Source organism: Oncorhynchus mykiss, chromosome 28 (genome assembly GCF_057628025.1).
Source record: "Oncorhynchus mykiss isolate SJ-2025 chromosome 28, ASM5762802v1, whole genome shotgun sequence".
Classification (NCBI taxonomy): Eukaryota; Metazoa; Chordata; class Actinopteri; order Salmoniformes; family Salmonidae; genus Oncorhynchus; species Oncorhynchus mykiss.
Window position 1 is genome coordinate 36,761,742 of NC_143049.1, and position 17,821 is coordinate 36,779,562.

The window sequence follows — 17,821 nt, forward strand, 5'->3', positions numbered from 1 at the left end:
ATGACCAATACGTGACTAACAGTGACTGAGGCACCAGCATGCAATTGTAAATTTTTTAAATGTCTGTTCTTACTGATGATGAAGATGAGGAGTACGGTGGCCACCATGAAGCAGACGCTCTTGGGCGTGCGCCCGGCCGGCCTGTGTACCACATAGGGTTCCTTGGCATGGTTGTGGTCCTCCCCCACGCCATTGCCGCCCACCTCCTCGTCCATGTCGGACGACAGCTTCATCTCCACCTGGCTGTTCTCACCCTCCATGTTCTGCGTCAGGTTGAAGCGCGTGTATGAGCGAGGCTCTCCATTGAACTGTGTGGAGACGGAGATTGATGAAGGAAGGAGAGCTGTTAAAATCCTCACATGCCATGTGATTTAGTGTGTGTTTTATTCAGCCAAAATGAAGACATTTTGAACATTCTTATACAGATGACCTTGTGTTTCACTCCCTACATGCCTATATACAGATGTATATTATTTAATGGAACAATCTTTATTTGGCACCAAATTTGAGCAAATAAAAAGTGATTCAATCGAGATTAACTACAGAATGTAATGCGATTGATTATTTTGAAGCCCAAAAAAAAAAAAAAAAAAAAGGATCTTATTATTGGCCGATATATCGCAATATTATTTGACTTCGTCATCTGTACCCGCAACAAAAACTCCAGTATTTTTCCTTCCTGGTCTTCTTTTTTAAATAGTGAGCCAATTTGTTTTCAGCACTTTTATTTCCATGACTGATCCCTCTGCAGCGATATCGTGAGCAATGTGTTTGGCAAAATCGAATCGCAATACATAGCGACTCGACCCTAAGTATCGTGATAATATCACAGTATCGAATCGCAATACATAGCGACTCGGCCCTAAGTATTGTGATAATATCACAGTATCGAATCGCAATACATAGCGACTCGGCCCTAAGTATTGTGATAATATCACAGTATCGAATCGCAATACATAGCGACTCGGCCCTAAGTATTGTGATAATATCACAGTATCGAATCGCAATACATAGCGACTCGGCACTAAGTATCATGATAATATCGTATCGTCCAGTCCCTGGCAATTCCCAGCCCTAATGTATAGTCTTACTAGGCAGGTACTAGGTCACGTTATACTATAGTGCAGTAATATAGTACGTCTGTGTCAATACATCAACTTGTCAGAGGTTGTTGAAACTCATTTGCATAATGTGTGCCACTTAAACACATTGGCTTTGTTTACTGTTTACTCAGGCAGCCTAATTCTGATATTCTGTTCCAAAAAATGTATATATAATTATTATTATTATTTTTAAATCACCTTTATTTAACCAGGTAGGCCAGTTGAGAACAAGTTCTCATTTACAACTGCGACCAGGTCAAGATAAAGCAAAGCAGTGCGACAAAAACAGGAGTTACACATGGGATAAACAAACGTACTGTCAACAACACAATAGAACAATCTGTATGCAGTGTGTGCAAATGAAGTAAGGAGGTAAGGCAATAAATAGGCCAATAGTGGCAAAGTAATTACAATTGAGCAATTTACACTGGAGTGATAGAATGTGCAGATAAGGATGTGCAAGTAGAAATACTGGTGTGCAGAAGAGCAGAAAAACTAAAACAAATATGGGGATGAGGTAGGTAGTTGGATGGGCTATTTACAGATGGGCTGTGTACAGCTGCAGAGAGTAAGCTGCTCTGACGCTTAAAGTTAGTGAGGGAGTTATAAGTCTCCAACTTCAGGGATTTTTGCAGTTCGTTCCAGTCATTGGCAGCAGAGAACTGGAAGGAAAGGCGGCCAAAGTAGGTGTTGTCTTTAGGGATGACCAGTGAAATATACCTGCTGGAGTGCGTGCTACGGGTGGGTGTTGCTATAGAGACCAGTGAGCTGAGATAAGGCGGAGCTTTAGCTAGCAAAGACTTATAGATGACCTGGTGCCAGTGGGTTTGGCAGCGAATATGTAGTGAGGGCCAGCCAACGAGAGCATACAGGTCGCAGTGGTGGGTGGTATATGGGGCTCGGGTGACAAAACGGATGGCACTGTGATAGACTACATCCAGTGAGTTACACATGGGATAAACAAAAGTACAGTCAATAACACAATAGAAAAATCTGTATACAGTGTGTGCAAATTAAGTAAGGCGGTGACCAATCAGAGCAGAGCTTGTGCCTAAAAATCAGACAAAAGATCTGAATTGGGCTGCCTGTGTAAACACAGCTATTGTGTTACAATTTTATTGGAGTCAAATCAGTATAAAAACACACTACTTCCTCTAGACCAGCTTACTGAAACAGATTTTTTTGGCATAATAACATTTGTTTCATTGCCTTAATAAAAACCAATGCTCTTTTTGACTTGTAGCCTTCATCAGGGTAGCCTAGTGGTTAGAGCGTTGGACTAGTAACCGAAAGGTTGCAAGTTCATATCCCCGAGCTGACAAGGTACAAATCTGTCGTTCTGCCCCTGAACAAGGCAGTTAACCCACTGTTCCTAGGCCATCATTGAAAATAAGAATTTGTTCTTAACTGACTTGCCTAGTTAAATAAAGGACAAAAAAATATCAATAGATTAGCACCATTCTTCACATTTCCAGTTGGCTCCTTGGTTGGAATGCGAGGTAGCAGCACTATACCTTTGCTTCGGGAATCACTTTAGAGTGAAGAGACCAATTTGCAAGTGTGTGACGTGTACTCATTTCACTAACATTTTAGAAAATTGTGGTGCAAGTATCAGTCAACTGAAACTAAAAGCAACCATTTAAAAAGACATTCAAAAGAGCTTTTGATTTGCAACCATTTTTAGACAGGATAATGAGACAATCGTTTAGTAAAGGCTAGGGTAATTTCTTTAAAGTCTAGTACTTACAATTTTGGATATTGTCGACCTTGCGTGGTCCATGGTAGCTTCTCAGAAGTCTAGAGGGAACAAAAAAAACAATTTGAGTGTGGAACAGGATCCATGCTAGAATAGAAATACGGAGTTTTGGGGAAAGGAAAATACTACACGTCCCAAAGCCCCAGGTTTTCACTTCTTATTTGTGTATTCATGAACAGTTTCTTTCTGGCTAGTGGGGAGAAACCAAAGAAGAAAAGTCCCACAACTTCTCTGAACATCCACCAGGCTTCCTACGGTGTTGCCCTGAAGGATTGCGCTGTTCCCAGGCACTAAAGAGCACTGTTGAGAGCGTGAACCGGCCACAATCACACTGGCTCCACGTGAAGTCGAGGGGGAAGGAAAATAACATGATTACAAAAACACAAACTTCCCACGTGATTTTATGGATTCGCCAAAGAAAGCAATGTCTCTGTGTGAATGGAGTCCTGAGACCAGAAACACAAGACTACCATATCATTTCCTGGCTGTCAAGTAGCACCCATGATGAGCAACTGTTCTGAATAAGGAACAGGCCGTTTTAAACATTTTCGATAATGTGCTGTTATTAAGTCATTATTGCAGACCCCATTGCTTATTTGACTGGACAGACTATAAGTGATCTTGTACTGTACACTACTGGTAACATTAATGTAATGCTGGCCTAATTGTAAATTGTAATTAGCCTAAATGAATTCATAAAATAATCCATTATTTTGTCCCATTGAAGTTACCATATAGTATTCAGTTTAGAGCAGTAGGTGGCGACAAAGTCCCACAATAATTGCTTTGCTTAGGGTGATATACAACTAGGCCTAATGGCTCAAATTAATATCTGAACTGAATCCAAATTAAATACATTCATTGTAAAAAAAATATATATATATATATATATATATAAATAAATAAATAAATAAATAATGGGCAAAGAAATCGAAAGCTCTTCTAAATCATTGCCACAGCTGTGATGGCCTACATCACTGAGAGGTTATCAACTTGAGGCCACTAGACGGGCCATTCATTATTCAGTTAACAATGATACATCACGATCCCCATCGCATCTATTTTTTATTTATCTTTTAAATACCTATGAATAACAACCACCTCCTCTATATTTGACAATAGGGCAGTCTGACTAAGTTAGCGCACTGAATAAAGAACAAAGTGCAGAGATAACCGTCTATTTACGGTAAGTTGGGTTTTGACATGTTAAGTAAGTAAACCACTTTCTGGAAAGGAAACAGAGCATCCAGCCAACATGCTAAGTCAAGTTTATCGAACCCTCCTAACAGCTGTTTTGACCACAGAGTTACCGCAGTCATGATAGCAATTCCTCATAACACACTTCTCCTTTACTGAGAAAGACAAGCAGTAATTCATAACCAATGTTTCACGTATTACCATTCAAAACAATGCATCTCTGACAAGGGAGGATCTAGGCCTAGATACTAAAACAAACAAAAAACTTTCAAACCATGCCCAATCTTTCTGAACAATCCACATGTTGTTCAGGTCTTACCAAATGCCTAGCTAACTGTGTTCCCAATCAGCATGAACCTACCTAAATGAACCTCATTCACCTCTTTTCCCCCCCATCACACCAAGCATCAATATTATCTCAATGCTCCTGAACCAATCACAAAAAAGATTGGAGGCAAGTGAGCAGAGCCCTCATTTACATTTCACTCATTTATCCACAGCGACTTACAGTTAAGTGAGCACATAGATTTACATTCTTTTTCACACTGTTCCCCAATGGGAATCGAACCCACACACCCTGGCGTTGCAATCACCACGCTCCTACCAACTGAGCCACGCAGGACATGATCAGACTGAACACGGCTACTCTAAATAACTGCTCGGCAACCTTTTCTCCCAGTATTTCAACCACCTAAACAGCTCTCTTATGACCCATCTAGTGTAAAAAGAAGACTAATCAACCCTAGGATTGTGTTAGGGACTGAATGAATCAGCAGACAGTCAGTCCTTGTTTTGGTAAAGTCACCTCAGTAGAAAGTTGCCACAATGATTACTGTAGTAAGGCTAACCGGGCAGAACAGTGACGGCTGTCCGGACAATGAGCCCCGAATGACCTCTTGCGACATGTTCAGCCCCAATGGGGTGAGATTCCAGAAAGGACATGGCGTGACAGCGGAACCGTGGGCAAATGCCAGGAGACAGGCCTGCCCTACTTAGCAACCTCCAATCCTAGCCTAACTAAACAATAAAATAAAATATAGGCCTATGATCTTAACACTACATTAGGTTAGCAGATATAAGCTCATTTCAGTTAGGCTAAGTCTGTCTGGCATGGCCTAGCCGTGTCTTCCTCAGCATATTTTTTGGCTACGGCTAGTAAAGGCTGACTTAGCAAGACTTACAGTAAAGGTCACAGAAACAGAGGAGATACTGTAGCACTATTCCTTGTGTTCCTTGGTAGCGTCCGCTGTGTACTTCGTGTCAGTTGCCCTGTCTAGCTCTGTCCTTTCTACATTTATTTTAATACACTAACTGTAGTACGGAGATTGTTTTTCAATGAAAAATGCATTATAAATTCAATGTATTATTATTATTATGACCGGTCCTTTTGTAAACTAGCAAACTTCATATCCACATATCATAATGTAGGCTGTAACCTCTTGCTGGCATATCATAATGTAGGCTGTAACCTCTTGCTGGCATATCATAATGTAGGCTGTAACCTCTTGCTGGCATATCATAATGTAGGCTGTAACCTCTTGCTGGCATATCATAATGTAGGCTGTAACCTCTTGCTGGCATATCATAATGTAGGCTGTAACCTCTTGCTGGCATATCATAATGTAGGCTGTAACCTCTTGCTGGCATATCATAATGTAGGCTGTAACCTCTTGCTGGCATATCATAATGTAGGCTGTAACCTCTTGCTGGCATATCATAATGTAGGCTGTAACCTCTTGCTGGCATATCATAATGTAGGCTGTAACTTCAACCCCTCGGCTTGCAGTGGAATATGTTGAGAAAAGACTGTTGGTCAAGTGGTTCTCTCATTAAAATCACACCATCTGAAAGGTAAACCATCAAAGATTTAAGCCTACGTGCCAAACATACCCAGCCTTGGTAGGGTTAAAAACTTATCTGTAGGTCTTGCAGAATTGGTTAAGAGATGAAAAGTGTGACTACAAACACACAGTCACATACAATAACCAGGTTTCCATCCAACTTTTGTTTTTAAGTGAGTAAAGTACATGTCGGATAAATAAAAAAAGGTCACAACAGGCCTGATGGAAACAAATTGTGTCGGTAAACTTTCCAAATGTCGACAAAAAACAAACAAAAAAATACACTAGCCAAGGTGGGATCTTTTTGTGTCAGTCAAATTAATAAATGCGAGAAAAGGTGGCGGAAACCCCTTTACGCACAAATATTGATATAATAACAATTATATCGATGTAAACCTGGAGTCACGCGATTATGTGGTGTGGTCCTCCAACGACAACTCAGGAAATCATGCAGTTTATTAGGCTACAGATTAAATAAATGATGAACTTCACAGGGTGGTGAAACCACTCGATGATGAGCTTCCAATAAATATCGAGGGTGTTATTCTGGTGACATTGATGATCGATGCTTGGCTGCTGTTCGACAAATAATTCATAAGGATCACATCACGTGGGTAGCCTTAACCACACAGCATCTGCCAGCTGGTGACAACTGCCTGAAGACTTTGACGCCAATAACCAATTAACCATGATCTTGAGTTTAGAATGCACATTTTATTTATTTAACTAGGCAAGTCAGTTAAAGAACATATTCATATTTTTAATGACGGTCTACACCGGCCAAATCTGGACGACACTGGGCCAAATATGACTCCCAATCACCTGCCCGGTTGTGATACAGCCTGGATATCGAACCAGGATGTCTGCAGTGACGCCTCAAGCACAGAGACGCAGTGCCTTAGACCGCTGCACAGCTCGGGGGCAATTAGTTTAAAAATCAGCTGTATTTGCTAGGGATGAAGACAAAGTGCGAAACCTCTCGAGCCCCTGAGGACTGGAGTTCCCCCCCGCCCCATCCCTGTTCTAGAGTGTAGGCCTCTACCTGCAAAGCCTTCAAAGTGTGTAAGACAGATAAAGCATGTGCTATCACCATGGGAACCGTAAATTCACCCTTGGTTCCCAGACAAACTGCTACACTGGGCCCAGGGGGGGGGGCATGGTTACATCAATTCAAGGCTAACGCCTTGCGTATCAAGTTCTTCCTTGAAAAACAGACACATCTTCACCCGCTTTTTCTAACAGCCTAATAGCTCTTCTCTTTTCCCATTGTCAAGCAGACACTCACGGTAGGGCTTTCCAACACATCTCCCAGAAGAACCCGGGTAACCTTAAGTTCATAAACAGTCCAGAAACACAGCCATTTATCCCAGCTTTACGAGCGTGACTGAGTTAAGGCCTTCTACTGTAACTAGCCCACGGGTTGACCACAATGCATTTCTATGGAACAGCATTTATCCATAAAGCTGACGATGTTACAGTGTTGTAAACATGCTATAACCATTAATTTCATGACAAATGCAGATATAGGAGACTGACTCCGTAAGCTGCGAGTTGACTGCAAACAGCCATGGGAAGTTATTTTAGTCTTAAGAACTGGCAACATGTTGTGAATGAACACAACAGGATTAGACGCTTACATGCCACAGTATGAGGCCTAAGCTTTCTGGTTGAATATGTAGCCTAAACAAAGTAACAGATCCTAGCCTATATCATTGCCCTTGGCTAAAGCTCTTCGACCACTCACATAGGCAGACGTATAGCAAAGGTTCTTCGACTCGTCACAATGGTTATATAGGAAACCTTTAGTCAGAATGGACAGCACCTATTAAAGTGAAGAGGAGCAAGTAAAGATTCCTGAAACTATTTCAGTTCTGAAAAGGAATCTAAATAAAATTAAAAATTCAGGTTTTCCGAATGTAAAAGGTGTGACAACTGCAAACTTTGGTAGGTTCAGGGAAATTACAATATTTTTCACTCTGATGACAGATGTCATTCATTCAACCAGATCCTACAAAGTATAGACTAGTGCTTTTAACTCAAACTTTTGCCCAAGAAACAGACCTGCTATGAACACAAAAAGAGCAAGCCTGGAGCGCCAAAGAGACCAGAGTCCAGAATTCTAGCGCAAACCCACACAACAATTACATGAAAGCTTCATTCATCAAACCGAACATGGCCAATCCTGATTCTATAAGCTGCTGACATCTGGATTGTTGCCCACTAATCCTTGTTATAAGGAGTGAGAAGGAAGGTGGGGGGAGTGTGAGGGGAGTCATATCTTCTGCTTCATTGTGCAGTAGCCGATCATGTGAGAGTCACATTGGGAAAAGTTCCCAGTTGTTCATGAGAATCAGCCAGGAGAACAGGCTACAGAGCCATACAGAGGCATCTCCATACACATTCAGTCTGAGATTACTGTGTTGAATATGAAAAGGCTAACCAATATTGTCAACACAAAAAACTGAATATTCATTACATTTACGTCAATTAGCAGATGTTCTTATCCAGAGCAACTTACAGGAGCAATTAGGGTTAAGCAGATATTCGAAACAGAAACCAATCTGTTACTGGCCCAACGTCCTTAAACACTAGTCTACCTACCTACCTGCCACCCATTCAACCACAGCCGTGAGGTGAACGTCAAACACACTGGGGGTCTGTTGTCAATTAGAATATTGTGGAGATTTTCTACACGGAGATCAACGACCTGGATGAATAAGGACATTACATACAAAGTAGAGACTTCTAGAATATAATTGACTGACACACACAGCATAGAGATGATAACATGTGTGCTGTGCATAGTTAAGTTGCAAAGTGTGTCAAAGGTTGTGAATAACAATACCTTTGTTTAGACATTCAAGAAATCACCAAGGTCATTATAGGATAGAGACGCCCGGGAGTGACTGGGACTTGTCAAGGGCAGGCATGCGCAGTAGGCTACTTGAGCTTGTCAAGTTCCCTGATGCAGTTTCGGCTTCAATGTAGCCTACGTTATGGTTTTAAATAGAAATGTAGCATTCTGGGTCAAATGTTCTGCACACATTGGCATTGTGTATTTATTTGCAAACCGAGGTTCATTCATAGCCTATTTCAATGCAAAATAATTGCTCGACATGATTTGCGTTGAGATAATTAAGAATTTTGTTGGACTTCTACACGCACACTAGCGTTGAAAAGCTGGATTTGTTTAGATAGTCTACTGTACCTGGCTATAGCTTAACAGGGCCTTTTAGCTTCTATGACCAGGAAGAAATCGATTATATAAAACACAATGTCTGTTTCACACGATCTTGCTGATAGAGAATGAGATATTAGGCTGTGGGGCGCGAAGGTTTACCCATGCAGATGAACTATCATTACGAGATTATTATTTGTTTTTTAAATGCTAACGTTACTAACTTCAATCCCATTTAAGAACCCTACTCGAGGTTAATTTTACTACGATATATCTAGGTAGCGAGGAGTCCAGGTCAACCAAGTGTGTGCATACCTCGTGAAAATAGGCTACTCACCATGTGCTGAGAGTAGCTACAGAGCACGCGACTCAACCGAACATGACAAACCTCCCATACAGAAGTTATGCCCAAAATGTACTCTTACAGAGCCTACGATTTCTCCTTATAGTCCAAATGACTGTTATTTTCTGAGGTAGACAAAACAACCAACATACTCCATCTAAAAACGTGAAGCTATACGGATATAGAAACAAAGCCCTTTACTTTCATATCACGTTAATATAATTCCACAAAATGCAAAAAAAAAAAATACACTTAATGTACCCCGTTTTAAAAAGGGTGTATCACAGTTGCAGCCGATAGTATTTTTCAGTGACAACACGTTTCTGGGCGGACTTCCGTTTCACACAGGTGTTCAAAGCACCTTAGATAATTAGCACAGGTGGTCACGGTCTTCCGTAAATACACGCGGTGTGCTGTAAATTTGAAAGATGTGGGAACACCAACCCTATAAAAAATGTGTATATCAATTTAACCTTTTGTTTTTTGAAAATTATTTCTAGCTAATATAAAGGATACGGTTTCCAAACCCATACTGCAAGCGATGTTTAAATATTCAGACTGAGCATTCTTAAATGTGTAATGGAATTAACTGATGAGAGTCGTGGTCAAGGGCTACATTGTAGCCTAGATTTCAATAAGACTCAGAGCTACAATCATGATCCAATCAACCATTGACACCTGCCAACTAGCCTACATAAAAAGATAGGCAAAAATAGTCATTATGACATGCTGGCAGTAAAACATATTTGGTTATATATAGCCTAATATATCCATATGCTCTCTAAAATCAAGGACGCCAATAATATGACGCTTTACGTTAACATTACTGTCATCATGGCCATTCATGGTAGTCAATCCATTGTATTATGGATATTATGGACTATTTCGGCTTTTTAAAAGCTACATTTATTATGATACGAATCTAATCACACCCTTACCGCTCTTCGATTGTGCCAATCGTCTGGTATTGTATGCTCCCTCGACCCGAGGTTTCTTTGAACGTTCACTATATTTTTTTCCTTCACTGGCGCAAGCAACCTTGAGCATGCTCTTTATGGATAGAAAAAAAAATCGAGTTCTAATAGATGAAAACGTCACTTCCTGTCGCACGTCTCCTCTTAGCCGAGGAGCGCTGGCCTTGCCATGTGTTCTAGTATAGAACTTCTAGGTTTGCGCTCTTGAGAAAGCAACGTCGGCAATGGTTTCTAGGCCTATGTGTTTTGACCGTTTAATTTGACACATTCACATGACATTGGGTGTTTGCACAACATTAGTGAGGATTAAATATATTGACATGTACACAGAAATGTAGAATCGTGGTCGCAGTTGATTTTGCTCACCCGGCGCGCTCGGTGGACTTCACTTCGCATTAGTGGTTGGTTCCAAAAGAGAAAACTGCCTGTTTAGCGTGCTAAATCAAGTGTATCTTCGCTTTTCAGTGTGACGACTTTCACGCTTTGCGCAGGAGTTTGCCAATGAACGACTGGCTGGCGGCATCATAGTCTAGGCTGCACACCATGAACAACCAACAATTCATTGTAACATTTTCATATACCATTCCGTCAATAAACAGATAATCTCTGAACATATAGGATTTATCCTAAATATGAATTGGTTTGAATGCGATGTAACTATATGCAGGTTGCTCAAAATAAAAATGAAGGGTGTTCTTGTAACGATTTTTGTCCAAATATAATTTGGATAACTCAATTTGCGCAGATGTGAGATGATATCAATGCAATTCGGCTTTAGGCTATTTCAGTGATATTATAGTAGGGGCGAGGCGCCTTTTGCCTATGCAATAGCCAAATCAACGTTTAGGGTAGGCCTAAATCAGATATAAGGGCTTTACTTGTAGGTAGGGTAGATTTCTTGTGTCTCAGACAATTATTGAAAAAAACATATATATATATATATATATATATATATATATAAAAAAAACGTTTACACAGCAGACATGATTTTACGCACTATACATGCCTGATGAAACCATAACTGTGACACATTTTGCAGGGTGTCCAAATTTTTTTTTGAAGTAGTTTGTTTCATCCGACTGGTCAGGTATAAGGCCCTCTCTGTATTCAAAATGGTTTATTAAACAGTAATTACGCCAAACAGTTTGACGGACCGGAATTCTGCGTGAGATTATGCCAAAACTACCAAACCAGTCGGACGCAGACCTACAGTTACACATGAATAGGAAAATCAGACTTCATGGGAACAAAAGTCCGTTTTCTTTGCAACACTCCTTTTTCTGCTACAGCTGTGGAAATATTATCTGCTAGACAGGGTCTTGTTGTAATTGTAGGCCAGAAGGCAGAAGGGCGTGATTTAGCCTAATCTTAGAAATGCTGAGTCTGCAGACCCATGACGAGACATTTTCTACATTAAAATATGATAAAATGTCATTTGATACAGAATGTTTCAAATGAGAAAGAATGCAAGGTTCCGTTTTTATTTAAAAACAAAGCTAGTAGCTAAAGATGTTTAAATAATTGTTTTGGGCCACTGGAAAGAGATGTTTTAATAAGCTTCTATATCCTGAGTGAAAAGGTTATTACATGTAATTCTAAACTGTCAGTAGGTTAATCTATCACCTCCATAAGTATAAAGAGGGGTAAATCAGGATTTTGTGGTTGTTCTTTTGTGTATGGAATATCAGGGCTCAACTCTTCAATTAAACAACCCTCCTTGGGTGGTCTCATCAGGTAAAACTATTCGCTGCCTTTCTCATCGACATTGTAAAAATAGTTTCTGCACCAATCCTGGCCACTACAAGTATTGTGAGTCACACATTCATTTTGTACACTGTGGACAGTGATTAAAAGGGGGAGGATGTCAGCCCTGTGGTGTCTCAAAGTATCACACGCACAGGGATTCAGGTGAAATGCAAAAGGGCCCTGCCACCACTTCTTGACAATAAGCCTGGCCTGCTTATTTTTTATATAAAGAAATGTACAAATTATACATTTGTGACATCACTATTTAAAAATGGTTTAAAATAATAATTCAATACATTAATATATGAGATGTGTATGTAAAACTTTGACATTTTAGTCATTTAGCAGACGCTCTTATCCAGAGACTTACAGTTAGTGCATTCATCTTAAGATAGCTAGGTGAGACAGCCACTTATCACAGTCAAATATACAGAATACAAACATTCCATTCCAGCTAAACAATGGATATATAGCATTTAGCAAAAAAACTAACATTTTCATGCACATCTAAAATTAGTAATAATAATAAAAACAGTCATATTTTACACATACATGAACGTACCCATAAGCAATAATTTCTGATGAAAAAAACAGAAATGTGAAATATGTGGATATAGCGTTTTGGAATCAACTCTTTATATTTAGGCCGAGTATGCTTGCTGTTGAGGCCTACAATGGGAATATTTGTTGTTGAGGGTATTTGGTATTTTATTAGGATCCCCATTAGCTGTGGCGAAAGCAGCAGCTATTCTTCCTGGGGGGTCCAACACAAAACATGAAATATGACATAATAGAGAACATTAATAGACAGCTCAAGGACATAACTACATACAAAAAAAAATGTAAAGCCACATGTTAGCCTACATATCAATACAGACACACAAACTATCTAAGTCTAATAGGGGAGAGGCGTTGTGCCGTGAGGTGTTGCCTTATCTGTCTTTTGAAACCAGGTTTGCTGTTCAACTGTTCTTCAGGTCCTGGACCTCTCTGGTCAGGTCGGCCATTTTTTTATTAGTTGACTCAACCCGTACTTGGACAAAACACTTGAAACTATTTTCTTGTTGTTGTAACAACTGCTTATAGAAATATTTTTATTCATTTAAAAGATCCTTTACCACTGTACTCAACGGTACTCCCGCTAGCTTTGGTCTTTGTCATGGTAGCTACGTAGGTTACACTGTTATTCCTCATAGTTCCAGAAAGGGCAGGTCGCAGGGGATAAAGCACGTCTCAGGACTTGTCTTGGGAACTCATACTGTACACCTTTAGAAGAAAAAGGGTTCCAAAAGGGTTCTTCGGGTTTCCCCATAGGAGAACCCTTTTTGGCTCCAAGTAGAACCTTTTTGGTTCCAGGTAGAACTCTTTTGGGTTCCATGTAGAACCCTCTGTGGAAAGGGTTCTACCTGGAACCAAAAAGGGTTATTCTATGGGGACAGCCGAAGAACCATTTCGGTTGCAGGTAGAATCCTTTTGAGTTCCATGTAGAACCCTTTCGACAGCGGGTTCTACATGGAACCCAAAATAGTTCTACCGGGACCAAAAAAAGGTTGTACCTGGAACCAAAAAGGTTCTACCTTGAACCAAAATGAGTGTAGGTGCATGTTATTGTCCTCTAATAAGCTAAGAGGAAGTTACAGTGTATCTTGCTGTAACAAACCAGTTCACATAACGAGACTGTTATTTACATTCCTCCTCTACAGGGCCTCATAAACATGGATTTAGAGTTTTGAAAGTGTGATGGAATTAATTCTGGGTAAATCACTGTTGTAGTTGCTGGGTATCTCAGGCCAAGAATGCAAAGCTCCCACAGCAACTGTTAGCAAGCCAAGCTTCATTGTTTCTTTCTTTTTATATGTGTAATCATTAGTTGTTGTGTTCACCGGATAATGTCAAACCTGTCGAGCAATATGTAATGCCCTTGTTGAATTGTTAACTCAGGGGCAAAGGTGTTGAAAGAGAACAATTCACCAAACACCTACTCACAATGTGGGATGGTTGCCTTGGTTAAAGAGAATATTCCGAAATAAATATATTTTCCTAAGAAATGATCTTGTGGAAGCTAACCAATTTGGTATTTATCTGGGCACAAACACACACACACACACACACACACACACACACACACACACACACACACACACACACACACACACACACACACACACACACACACACACACACACACACACACACACACACACACACACACACACACACACACACACACACACACACACACACACAGTCTAGCAGACTGGAAGGCTGCTCGTACCCTACAATGACTGCAATGGAAGATTTAAATTTTTTTAAATGCTCAAGAACAGGAGGGATAATAAAGTCCCTTTATTTTTTTCCCTCACAGGATTTCAGTGAAATGTAGCATAAGCCCACCCTACGGAATACATATTAGGAACCCCTCTGCTAGTCAAGTCTGCACTAGTGAAGCGCCCCCCTTCTTTCTAAACCTTTCCTAGTAACTTTACCTTAATATGTGAAGTTCCTAGGAAAGGGGTTAGGGAGGAATGATGGTGCTTGACCAATATGTAGTCCGTACACACCACCTGGGCCCCACCTGCAAAGACACCACCCACAGATCCAGATCCCATAAACACATCCATTAAAGCCAGGCTGGTGTGTGTGTGTGTGTGTGTATGCGTGTGTGTGTGTGTGAGAGAGAGAGAGAGCGAGAGAGAGGGACATTGAATGTTTCTCACCAGATGGGCACAGAGGATTCCCATGACTCCGTGCCTGACTACCGGTAATCACAGAGCAAATGTAGTTTCTTGACTCCCCATTACATGAACGTAAACATCAATTCCCTTTGTTTCTGAGGGAGACCCCACTAATCTTTAATTGGCAACGACTCTTCTGCTCAAATGATGTCTCAGAAGTCCTGATCTTCTTCATGGGAAAACCAATACTATCTGTGTCTGTTTTTCCATGGGTGTAAATTCATCAAGTCCAAACTAGTGATGAAATGTGGTTATCAATTTAGTAAAATTGTCATTCAAGTCCAGGCTCTAATCCAGAAACTACACAGATTTTGTTCTTCCCGTTTGATGGTACATTCTTCTGCAAATGAAATGGAATTGCCAGAGCTTCCAACTGTCAGATTTATGCGTAGGGTTAATTTTTAGGCTGTGACTTTGTTAAATCTTCTCTAAGCAAAACAGTCAATTCTTAATTTTCCTTTGAGGAAGTGAAAAGAGTACAGCAACAAAACACCTGCACCCTTAATGACATACACAATACATTTTCCATGCACTGTAACCAATGATTACACTAATAGTCATTGGTGGTACATTTGACTTATTTAGAAACCTGAAAACCTCAGGTTGGGCTCCCGAGTGGCGCAGCGGGGATCAGTGCTAGAGATGAAACTACAGACACCCTGGTTCAAATACAGGCTGTATCACAACCAGATGTAATTGGGAGTCCCATAGAGCGGCGCACAATTGGTCATCCGGGTTTGGCCGATGTAGGCCGTCATTGTAAATACGAATTTCTTCTTAACTGACTCGCCTAGCTAAAAAAAAAATGTTAAACTCTTCTTTGTTTTACACGGTAAAGTAGCAGTTGTTCAAAGCTCTTTGACCTCTTCATCTGAAAATGACTCCACCAATGTCCCCCCACACCAAAAAAAATAAAAAATGCAAGACATGTAACTACATCAATACATCGCAACTAGAGCTGCGAAACACCTGAAATCTCCAACACAGTTTACCAGCTCTACATTTATCTTAATGAAACACCTCAATCTTCCTGCGGTGAATTTCCCCAAAAACATCCAGATCCTCTTCAGCATTAAGATCAATGGACTTAAAATGATCTTTGAGCTAAAGACAATGTTTGCATTTGGGAAACTCATGCCCAGGTGTTCCCAGTATGATTCATAATGGCTGCTGATGTTCTCTCCACTTGGTTAACCTTGGTTAAGTCTGCCATAGGCCTCTCCTGCTGCTCTGGATGTGGTCTTTGGCTCATGTTTCTCCCGGCAGGAAGCACGGGTCCAAAGCCTTGCTGGTGCTGACGCAGACAAAGTCCACCACAATCCACCTGGAAGGAGGGCCTAGCCATACAGTCTGGGAGAAGGGCCTAGCCAGACAGTCTGGGAGGAGGGTCTGGCCAGACAGTTGCCCACAGCTGTTTCAGAAACAAGTGGAAAGAGATTCTGTGGTTTGTTTTTCAATAGAACAGGTTGCCATGTTGGAGAGAAACCACAACCTCACCACACGACCTCTCACTAGGTGTCTTTCCCCCACTATTATAACTGCACATTGGATTTTGGAAGTTTTACTAAACAATTTCATCATTGTACATGCAAGTTAACACCGGTGCACAGGCATAGCAAAAACATGAGGTCTCCCCTTGTCATGCTCTGTACAGAACAGTTCGCAGCACATTCTGAGCGTAACAGTTTTTTTTTTTTAATAAAGGGATTTTCTGGAAGATGTTATGTTATTGAGCAGGCAGTTTAGCAGCCCATCCAGGGGTCCAACACAGTACTGGGATGGAGTTTGTGCGACAATGCACTGCACTGTGTACCTTTGTTGACCTGCATGTACATTAAATAATTGCTTTAGATAGGACCCCCTGTAGCTTCAAAAGAATCCTCACACAGCGCTCTATAAGACCTCACGTGTTGACATTCTTCTCTTCGGTCTCTCATAAGACTGCCTCACTTTTCTCGTTCTCTCGCGCATGACTTTTATCCCGCCTTTTTCCTGCAAACAGTATCAGCTTAGTCACCCAACAGCAAACTGTCACTTTCCCAGAACAGAAGTCCTTATCACAGTCCCACCCATACGCCTGGGGTAGACTCCTACATACAGTCTGTCTGCAGCAGTAGCACTCACCCGTCACCCCGTGGGATGTTCTGCACAACGGTTCCATTTAGCTAATACAAAACAGCACTGAACTGAAAAAAAAAGGACAACAAAACTGTTTCTTCACGTAATTACCAAAAATATATATTTGTTTTATGTAAATGAGGTACTGGCTTTTCATCAATGAATAAAGTCATTGGGCCAATGTGTGCGTGCCAAATGGCGCCCTATTCCCTATATAGTGCACTACTTTTGACCAGAATGGCACCCTATTCCCTATATAGTGCAGTACTTTTGACCAGAATGGCACCCTATTCCCTATATAGTGCACTACTTTTGACCAGAATGGCACCCTATTCCCTATATAGTGCACTACTTTTGACCAGAATGGCACCCTATTCCCTATATAGTGCACTACTTTTGACCAGAATGGCACCCTATTCCCTATATAGTGCACTACTTTTGACCAGAATGGCACCCTATTCCCTATATAGTGCACTACTTTTGACCAGAATGGCACCCTATTCCCTATATAGTGCACTACTTTTGACCAGAATGGCACCCTATTCCCTATATAGTGCACTACTTTTGACCAGAATGGCACCCTATTCCCTATATAGTGCACTACTTCTGACCAGAATGGCACCCTATTCCCTATATAGTGCACTACTTACAGGTTGACCTGGTCAAAAGTAGAGCACTAGGGAATAGGGTGCCATTTGAGATATCTCTGTGACTTGGCCATATAGGCTCCACAACACAAAAGGGGATGTTATACATTAAGAAAAAAAAGGTTGCTGATGCACTGTGGTTTGGTGTGAACACAACAGTGAGCGGGTAAAACAAAAAGAAGG

At 40.9% G+C, this 17,821-nt stretch overlaps 1 protein-coding gene across 3 annotated transcripts in view; it reads right to left on the bottom strand.

Moving 5' to 3' along the window:
• Positions 1-11,084, bottom strand: part of tfr1a (transferrin receptor 1a) — a 31,793-nt gene extending 20,709 nt beyond the window's left edge. The window contains exons 1-3 of one of the 3 annotated variants that reach the window (XM_021590050.3): positions 10,759-11,084; positions 2,851-2,900; positions 74-308 (exon numbers count right to left, since the gene is read on the bottom strand). In XM_021590050.3, coding sequence (XP_021445725.3) covers positions 74-308; positions 2,851-2,883 — 268 coding nt within the window. In that variant the 5' untranslated portion in view covers positions 2,884-2,900; positions 10,759-11,084. Of the gene's footprint in view, positions 1-73; positions 309-2,850; positions 2,901-9,412; positions 9,831-10,356; positions 10,445-10,758 lie in introns of those variants that run through there. The other 2 variants (XM_021590049.3, XM_021590052.3) reach the window with 2 other exon arrangements.
• Positions 11,085-17,821: the final 6,737 nt, after the last annotated feature.